The 8285-nt window shown below is 58.9% G+C and overlaps 1 protein-coding gene across 3 annotated transcripts; it reads left to right on the top strand.

Annotated features, from left to right (window-relative positions):
• Positions 1 to 7531, top strand: SH2D6 (SH2 domain containing 6). 3 transcript variants are annotated; one of them, XM_055107733.2, is made up of 17 exons: positions 1 to 312; positions 430 to 455; positions 824 to 858; positions 1213 to 1283; positions 1387 to 1501; positions 2059 to 2117; positions 2749 to 2809; positions 3617 to 3639; positions 4088 to 4148; positions 4549 to 4627; positions 4856 to 4886; positions 4989 to 5013; positions 5567 to 5625; positions 5913 to 5996; positions 6166 to 6324; positions 6968 to 7096; positions 7339 to 7531. In XM_055107733.2, the coding sequence occupies exons 1-16, from the start codon at positions 310 to 312 to the stop codon at positions 7082 to 7084; spliced, it is 1008 nt and encodes a 335-aa protein (XP_054963708.1). In that variant the 5' UTR covers positions 1 to 309; the 3' UTR covers positions 7085 to 7096; positions 7339 to 7531. The 3 variants fall into 3 exon arrangements, with proteins under 3 accessions (XP_054963708.1, XP_063450892.1, XP_034809359.2); XM_063594822.1 differs by lacking the exons at positions 1 to 312; positions 430 to 455; positions 1387 to 1501; positions 4989 to 5013; positions 5567 to 5625 and having other exon boundaries at positions 462 to 858; positions 2059 to 2180; XM_034953468.3 differs by lacking the exons at positions 1 to 312; positions 430 to 455; positions 1387 to 1501; ... (1 more) ...; positions 4989 to 5013; positions 5567 to 5625 and having other exon boundaries at positions 462 to 858; positions 6968 to 7531.
• The last annotated feature ends 754 nt before the right edge of the window (positions 7532 to 8285 follow it).

Genomic DNA, 8285 nt, shown 5'->3' with positions numbered 1-8285 from the left:
TTGAGAAAGGTGACACTGATCAGAGAGCTGAAGGAAGCCTGAGAACCCTGGTCCAGCTTGGCTCTTCCTCTTATCGTGCAGAGGGGCTGGAGACCACAGCTGGGGGAGGCCCGCCTAGGGGAGGCTCAGAGACCTGGGGCTGGGCCCTGAGAGTGTCCTGGATGAAGTTGGTCCAGGGTTGGAGGCCACAGCAGATCTACCTTCCTGGTGTTTAGGAGATGCAAATGATGGGAACAATGGAGCCCTTGTCCCCAGGCCATTTGTGGCAGATCCTGGGCTCCAGGGAGGCAAAGCTCCTCTGCCTCTGCCATGGTAAGATGTGGTCCCCGGACGGCCCCAGGCATGTAAACCTGCCCATCTGGGAGGCCCAGGACTCGGCCACGGGGTGGTTGCACTGACCCCTCTACTCCCCACCCTGGCTTTTTCCAGGACCAGCTCAGTGGGAGCAGGCCCCGGTGAGTACTGGGACTCCTCTCTCCCCTGCCCTCCCCTCTTGTCTCTCTCTACCCCTCCTCTCCTGGGCACAGCCATCCCAGGAGCTGTGCTGTCTCTGCCTGGCCCGTCTCTGCCCAGGGAGACCATTCACGCGCCTCCACTTCCTGTCAGCACTAGGGCTCCCTGACTCCCAGCTTCCCCAGGGCACCAGCTCATGCAGTTATGCACCCATGGGCACCAGCTCTGCCCCCAGCCTCCTTCTCTGCTGCCCTGGTACCAGGGCACCTGTCAGTCACACTGTCATGGATGTGAATGTCCCAGAGCACAGCGTCTGTCTCACAGAAACTCCAGGGCCCCTTGGGCAGAGTTGACTAGAATGTGCTTGCAGGCTGGGGCCACCGCTCCCACCCCCCAGATGTGTGGGTAAGTGACACAGGGGGTCATAGGGGCCCAACAGACTGGGATCCCTTGCAAGTCAGGTCCCCCCTGAATGACTGCACACCTCCTGCCTCCCAGAGCCCAGCACTGCGGAGTCACAGGGGCCTAGCTCTCCCATCTGTCTTGGCCAGAATCAAGGGTGCAGGAGACAGGGGATGGGCATAGGTGGAAGGGCCCCTTGTTTCCAGACTGCCTACCTCAGTGGCCCCATGGCAGCATTGGGAATGCCGGTGATGAGTGGTTCCTTTGAGTTGAAGCACTGGAGCTGTCAAGGGGGGGTGGTTTATTATACTGGGGAAAGGTGGGCAGGGAGGAGGTGAGGCCAGCTTGTCTGTCCAGACTCCCCAGATTGGAGAGAAGATGCTCCCAGCCCTTCCTTCCTGCCTGCCCCAGGGACTTGGAGACACAAGGTGAGTCTGCCTACTGAGGTTGGGGTGGGGAGGCAGCGGTCAGAGCCTGCTTTGAACACCCTCTCCCCTCCATTCCTGCTGTGCTGAGCATCCCTTCCTCCAGGCCCAGGAGGAGGACGAGGAGGAAAATAAGTATGAGCTGCCCCCCTGTGAGGCTCTGCCCCTCAGTCTAGCCCCTGCCCACCTTCCTGGCACTGAGGAGGACTCCTTGTACCTGGGTGAGGGCTGGGAGGTGGGAGGCAGGGAGGCCAGGTGCTTGGGCAGGGCAGGAGGGTCCCCACAAGACAAGAGGGCATAGGCCTCGCCTCTCCTCCCCTGCCCGCACTAAGGCAGCAAAGGAGGCCTCAGCTGGCAGTCACCAGGGCCTCTTGGCTGGGCAGGGAGAGAGAGAGAGATGAAGGAACGGAGGGAGGGAGGGTGGGAGGGAGGAAGAAGAGTGGGAAGGGAAGAGGAGGGGTGGTGTAACCAAGGCAACAGCAGGGGCCTGGCATTCCCCTTCTGAGATCCCAACACTTCTTCAGGCCAAGGGCGGGGGTGCTGGGAGAGCCCCGGCTGCCGCTGGCATCCCACCCCCACTGCTCAGCTCCTCGGCCAGGTTGGGGCAGGGAAACTGCCCGCCTCCAGTTGCCATGGAGACTGGGCTGTCAGGAAGCCAATGAGCAAGGGGAGCGAGGGAAGGAGGAGGAAATGGAGGCTGGTGGGGGGGAGGCGGGAGGAAAATGGGAACCCACCTGGGAGGAACCCACCAACTCACAACACATGCGATCTTTTCCAGATCACTGTGGCCCCCTGGGTCCATCAAAGCCGTCGCCACCCCTGCCTCAGCCCACCGTGGTGAGAGGCTTCTCCAGAAGTCCCTCCTTCCCCAGCCGCCCCATCCCAGGCTGCCATTTCCCAGTGAGTGAATCTTAGAGGCATCTCATTTGCAAGATTCCCCCACATTTGCATTCAAGAGGCCCCTGAAAAATCAGATGCCAGATGCATGAGAAGCCAGAGCCCTGCCGCTGTCAGTCACTCCTCCAACTCGCCTGGCCTGGTCCTTCCAGCCTCCCCTTCAGCTTCACCCACGGTGCCCTTCTCATGTCTCTGAGGGGGAGGGGAGGGGCTCAGCTGCCCTTCCCTTGGATTCTGGGGCCTGAGGACCCCTCCCCACCTCCAGAGCAAAGAAATCCCTTCCTCAGCTGTCAGTCACTGCCAGCTCCCATTCCCATCTTTATCCCAGTAGGACTTTATGAATTTTGAAAGCTACTGCCTTTATCATACATTTCACTAGAATTTTTGTAAAAAGCAGGGAGCGATTCACAACAAAGAAAGAGCCACAGGGTAGAAGCAAAGGGAAGAGTCATCCCTTTTGTACATTTTTAAAAGCTACACAGATACAAGTGGTCCCATCCCATCCTATCCCGCCCCATCCTTGCCCTCCTGCTCTCACCATCCGCGCTCACCAGCCCCACTGTGCCCACAGCTGAAGGGAGCAGTGAGCCTGCCAGTGCCCGGAAAGCAGGGACCTATCTTTGGGAGGCGAGGTAATGGGGATGTCCTCTCTTTCTGTGGCTCCACCCTGGGATGGGGAGTACTCCCGCCACGGGGTAGAGCTGTGCTTGCCTGACATGGGTCTCATACTCTGCCCCTTCATGGCACTCCCCTGGCTGTGCCCCTTTTTAACCTACCAATCCTCTAAGGTAGGCAGGCAGGTGGCGTTGCCTCTAATGAAATGAATGAGGAGACTGAGGCCCAGAGATATGAAATGCTGTGCCTAAGATCACACAGAAGCAGAGTCTGCTCTTTTTTTTTTTTTTTGGCTTGGCTGCTCTGATTTTTTTTTTTTTTTTTTTTTTTGAGTCGGAGTCTCGCTCTGTTACCCAGGCTGGAGTGCAGTGGCACGATCTTGGCTCACTGCAACCTCTGCCTCCCGGGTTCAAGCGATTTCTGGCTAATTTTTGTATTTTTAGTAGAGACAAGATTTCACCATGTTGGCCAGGCTGGCCTCGAACTCCTCACCTCAAGTGATCTGCCCGCCTCGGCCTCCCAAAGTGCTGGGAATTACAGGCATGAGCCACTGTGCCCAGCTGCTATGATTTTTTGAACAGTCCAAAGTCATTTGGAGCCAGGCCTGCCAAGTCAGTTGGGAGGTCAGGAAAGGTGACACCATAGGGCTGTGCAGAGAACCATCAGGGAATGAGAAAAGCTTTCTCCTGGGGCTTCAAAGCTGGCTCTGAGATGCCCTCCTCGGAGGCGCCCTAAGGAGACTCTGCTTTTTCAGCCTCAGTCCCACTGAATTCCTTTCTGCTCCCTGCCATGCATGACAGGTGGTTCTCTCCTTTTCCTTCCAGAGCAGGGTGCATCGTCCAGAGTGGTGAGCAGCCCCTCCATTTCCACCTCACTTTCCAGGCTTCTGGTTAAGAAACTGGCAGGGGTGGGGTGGGGGCTAGGGAGGGCCAGGAAATATCCCTGAAACCAAGGGAAAAGGCCCAGAGCAGGGCCCCTGCCCCCAGCCACAGGCCCCTGGCAGGCAATGAGCCAGCTGTCCTGAGGGTGCCGCCCAGGGATCCTCCTCACACTCTCTGAGAGCTGGGGCCCATGGGCGCCTCTGAAGGGGAAGGTGCTCGTGGGATGCCCCCTCTGAGACAGAGGAGAAATTGTAATCATTCAAGCTAGCTCCCAGAAAGAGGGTCACCATGTGAGGAGGGAGTGAGGTGCCTGCCACCCCTTCAAATCGATGGCTCCTCCCCCAAAACCCCAGTCCTAAATGGAGTCTCAGGACTAGTCAAACCCATGGTCTCACACACCCCTCCCTACCTTAGGTGCCAGGCCCTCCAAAGAAACCTGATGAGGACCTCTACTTGGAATGTGAGCCCGATCCAGGTGAGCCCCTCCCTCAGCTCCAGACCCCTCCTGCCTGAGGCCCTCAGCTGCTCACAGCACAACACACTCTCCTGGCTCCATCTGCTTCCCTTGCTGCCTCTCACCACCCCCACCAACACGCATTTGCCTTCAGTCACCGCATGGACATCACACTCCTGCCTGTGGTCCAGGTTGACCCACACTGTGCCAGCAAGGGAGGTGCTCCCCTTAGAGCATGGGCTGGGTGGGGCTCCCCAGCTGCTGCCGCCAGGACAGCATCTGCCTCTGGTTGGAAGCACTCCCAGAAAGTCCAGGCTGCAGAGAAGCAGCAGGCCCTGCAGCTGTTCTCAGCCCCGCCCTGGTCAGCATGGATTCCCTGCCTGGTGCTCAGCCGAGCCCAGCCTGCCCCTCCCTGTTTCAGTCCTGGCTTTGACTCAGACTCTCAGCTTCCAAGTCCTGATGCCCTCAGGCCCTCTGCCCAGGACATCAATGATGCCCAGGTAAGTGCCCCACCAGGTGTGCACCTGTGTGTATGTATGTGAGACACAGAGAGAGACAGCAACCCAGTTCAGGCTTCCCCAGCCCTGACTCTGGGATGGAATCTCCTTGCACTGTCCCATGGTTGTTGGCAGTGGTGGCAGGGGCAGCTTGGAATGCTGGGTTCACTGGCCCTTTCTCTTGAAAAACATAAAGACCCTGAGTTCTCTCCCCCAATTTGCTTCCCACAGGCCTACCACAGCCCCCCAGGAAACTCGGAATGTAAGAGGCTGATGGTCAGGGGAGAAGAGAGGGAGGCAGGGAGGGAGGTTCAGGGTGGGACCTGGGGCCCGGCCTCTTCTGATCAGACCTCCTGTATGCCAGGGAGCAGCAGATGCCGCCTCTAAAGGTGAATAAAGGCTGGTCCAAAGGTAGTGAGTTATCCCAACTGATTGTTCACAGTCAGTTACAGATCAAACTCCTTGTTCTACCCTTTCCCCACTTCTCACTACTGCACTTGACTAGACTTAAAAAAAAAAAAAACTAGGTGAATGCAGGCATCTTCAGCATGAATGCAGGTGGTCCTGCCAGGGCCTGCCCCAGCCCCAGCCCTGCAGGCCAGACTCCCTCAGGCCCCAGGTTACTGAGGATGTCCCTGAAGCTCTGACTCCAGCTGAGATCAGGCCTGAGGGGACCCTCTTGGGCATTTTCCGGTGCCTGCACCAAATCAGGAAGCTCCTAGTCTGTGCCCCAAGATCACGCCTCATTTGGAGGTCACACGAGGCCTGGCTGGTGGGTCCTACCAGAGCACTGGATCTGGAGAGTGGAGGAAGCACTGGGTGCCGGGGTTTGGGCTCGGGGCCATGTACGCCTCCTCCTACCCCCCACCCCAGCAGCTGTCCCCTAGAAGCCGCCTTTGCCCACCTCCACCCCACCCCAGCTCAATAATCTGCTTCTTCTAGAAGGAAGGAAATCGTCTGTTCCCTCTGTAGCCCCCACTGGGAGCACCTCAGCTGCTGAGGTGAGGAGGGGCTGGGAGCAGGCTGTAGGGAGAGGTTCCAGGAGCAGAGCCTGAGAGTCCTTACCCAGGAACCCTCTTGGGCTGAAGGGTGCACCACTGCAAGAACACATTGAACACGTGTGCGGCACCCCGCCGTGCCCCAGACAGGGACACCACTTTGTTCTGCCTGAGGGGGACTCAGTTGAGCATAGGAGATGGGAACACAAATAACTGCACCCTGGGTCCTCAGCTCCGCATGCCTGATTGAGTGCCCTGGCATGTCTCTGAGTGACTGTGTGTATGCACAGGACGGTGATCTGCTGGCTCAGCCTTGGTACTCGGGGAACTGTGACCGCTATGCTGTTGAGAGTGCCCTGCTCCACTTACAAAAGGTGGGCAGCCACGGACCCTGGGTCTTCTCCGAAACCCCTTTTGCTCGCAGGCTGTGGCTGGCCGAGCAGTGGGGAGCAGGAGAGCCGGGAGGGTTCTGGCCCCATCATGGGTCAGGGCGGTGGGAGGGCCATTGGAAGATGAGGTTGATGGCTGGGGTCTCCTCCACAGGATGGGGCCTATACCGTGCGCCCCAGCTCAGGGCCTCATGGCTCCCAGCCCTTCACCCTGGCAGTGCTTCTCCGAGGCCGGGTCTTCAACATTCCCATCCGGCGGCTGGATGGCGGACGCCACTATGCCCTGGGCCGGGAGGGCAGGAACCATGAGGAGGTGGGAGCTGGAAGAGGCAGGGGCCTAAGGAGGGACCACAGAGCAGTACCCCGGGCCTAGCCAAGAGCATTTGCCTAGGGAAAAATCTTCATTTTGTATCTTTCTGGGGTGGGCAGAAATGACAGAGCCCAGAGCCCTGAACTCCTTCCCAGACACCTGGCCCTCTGGTGGGGGAGGTGCCCCTCCTGCCATGGCTCAGTCTGCACAGGGTCGAGGTGGGGCCTTTCTGCCTTTAATGAACCCAGCTGGGAGGAGGGCGGGGTCCAGGATCTTCAGACTCTTGTCTACCTCCCCCGAGGACTCAATGTCGCACCCAGCATTTGCCAGGATGCAAACTAGAGACACCCATCACACAGCTCCCCACGCTGGAGGACCAGGGCAGAGGCGCACCCTAGAGTCAGTTTGATCTAGCCTTGGACATAAGAGTCTGGCCAGTGGCGTGCCCATGGGTGCAACAGCAGGAAAGTTGCCCGAGGCCTGGAACGGGGCAGCAAAATGGCAGTGGAGCGGCATGGGGCAAACAGGAAGGAAGATATCTAGAAAAATGTCAAAAGTCCCCTTGCCAGAGTCCCACAGTTGCCTCAGGAAGTTGCTCCCAGCATGAGGCTCATGGGACTCACGGATGCCCTGCCTCCCTGGCCAGCTCTTCTCCTCCGTGGCGGCCATGGTCCAGCACTTCATGTGGCACCCTCTGCCCCTTGTGGACAGACACAGCGGCAGCCGGGAACTCACCTGCCTGCTCTTCCCCACCAAGCCTTGAGGCCACAGCGAAGTACACACTGCCTTTGGCCCCAGTTTGCTTCTTGTCCCGCCCCACCTTGGGCTGTCTTCCTCTCTCCTTCCCCACCCCTCCTCACCCTAGCCTTTCCCAGTGCCCGCAAGCAGCATTAATGGGGAAAGGCTGCCTGGAGGCCCAGGGAAGGGTCCTGGAGACCCCACCCCATGCTCACCTAGAGCCTCCCACTGCCCTCTCTGTTGCCTCTCCAAGGCTGACACCCTCTTCCTGGCCTCCAGGAATGCAGGTGTCTGCCCAGTTCACTAGGTCCTGGATGAAGGAACCGTGGTGGCCTAGACCAGTCAGGGGACAGCACAGGCACTGCCGGAACAGCAAAGGATCCTCTCACATCTACTTGTGGGCCTAGGGCACCCTGAAAGGGACTGGCCTACCTTGCACAAGTTCGCATTCAATAAACATTTGTTGAATGAATTATTGAATCTGCTAAATGAAGCAGAGGTGTCCTGCACGAGGGAGGCCCCACGGTTCTCAAGTGTCACAGGGCAGACTAGCCTGCAGTTATGGAGATGCAGGAGCTAGGCCCGGGCAGAAAGGGCCAGCTGTTTCTACCCCAGATTGGGGCTTTTACTTTTAGATGCTCTGTGCCGAGCGAGGCCAGGCTGAGTGGCTGATTTTTGTTTTGATTTGTGGGAGTTGGAGTGGGGAAGGGAGGGAGGCTCAGTGCTGTCTCTGACACCCTATTAAATGAGGAGAATAGAGTCCATTACCTACTCCTCCAACACCTACTTACTGTACTGTGCTCCCGGGGGAGTGATGAGCCTGATTTTGGGAGCTTGGTGTTGTCTAGAGGAGGGGAGACAGTGGGCCCCGGGAAACAACTAGATCTAATGCTCCAGTCTAGGGTCAAAGCTAGGGAAAGCTGAACAGTGGCGCTCAGAGAAGACATGACAGCGGGCGAGAGCTTAGGGGGCGATGGGAGGTGGAGGGGCACTCCAGGTCCCCAGGGGTCCAGGCAGAGCTGCGGGACAGGGCGCAGACCCCGAGGCCCAGGGAGCACCGGGTGGCCGGCGGCCTGCAGGCTGGCGAGGGCGTCGGGCGGCGCAGGGCAGGCCAGGGGGCGGGGGCGTCTGGGGCCCTGGCGTGGCGCCCGGAACACCCCGTGCCGGAAGCTCCATGTGACCGTGACTCCGCAGAAGCCGCGAGCGCAGCGAAACAAAGGGCGGCT

The sequence above is a fragment of the Pan paniscus genome, chromosome 12, assembly GCF_029289425.2.
Source record: "Pan paniscus chromosome 12, NHGRI_mPanPan1-v2.0_pri, whole genome shotgun sequence".
Classification (NCBI taxonomy): Eukaryota; Metazoa; Chordata; class Mammalia; order Primates; family Hominidae; genus Pan; species Pan paniscus.
The sequence above is the reverse complement of the archived record's forward strand: the minus strand, read 5'-3'. Positions and strand labels throughout refer to the sequence as shown.

Bases quoted from the DNA above. Each gene is read 5' to 3' on its own strand.
- SH2D6 (XM_034953468.3), top strand. From the start codon at position 650: ATGCAGTTATGCACCCATGGGCACCAGCTCTGCCCCCAGCCTCCTTCT. The intron at 3,640-4,087 runs GTGAGCAGCCCC...TCCCTACCTTAG, and splicing joins AGGGTGCATCGTCCAGAGTG to GTGCCAGGCCCTCCAAAGAA. The intron at 4,149-4,548 runs GTGAGCCCCTCC...TCCCTGTTTCAG, and splicing joins GGAATGTGAGCCCGATCCAG to TCCTGGCTTTGACTCAGACT.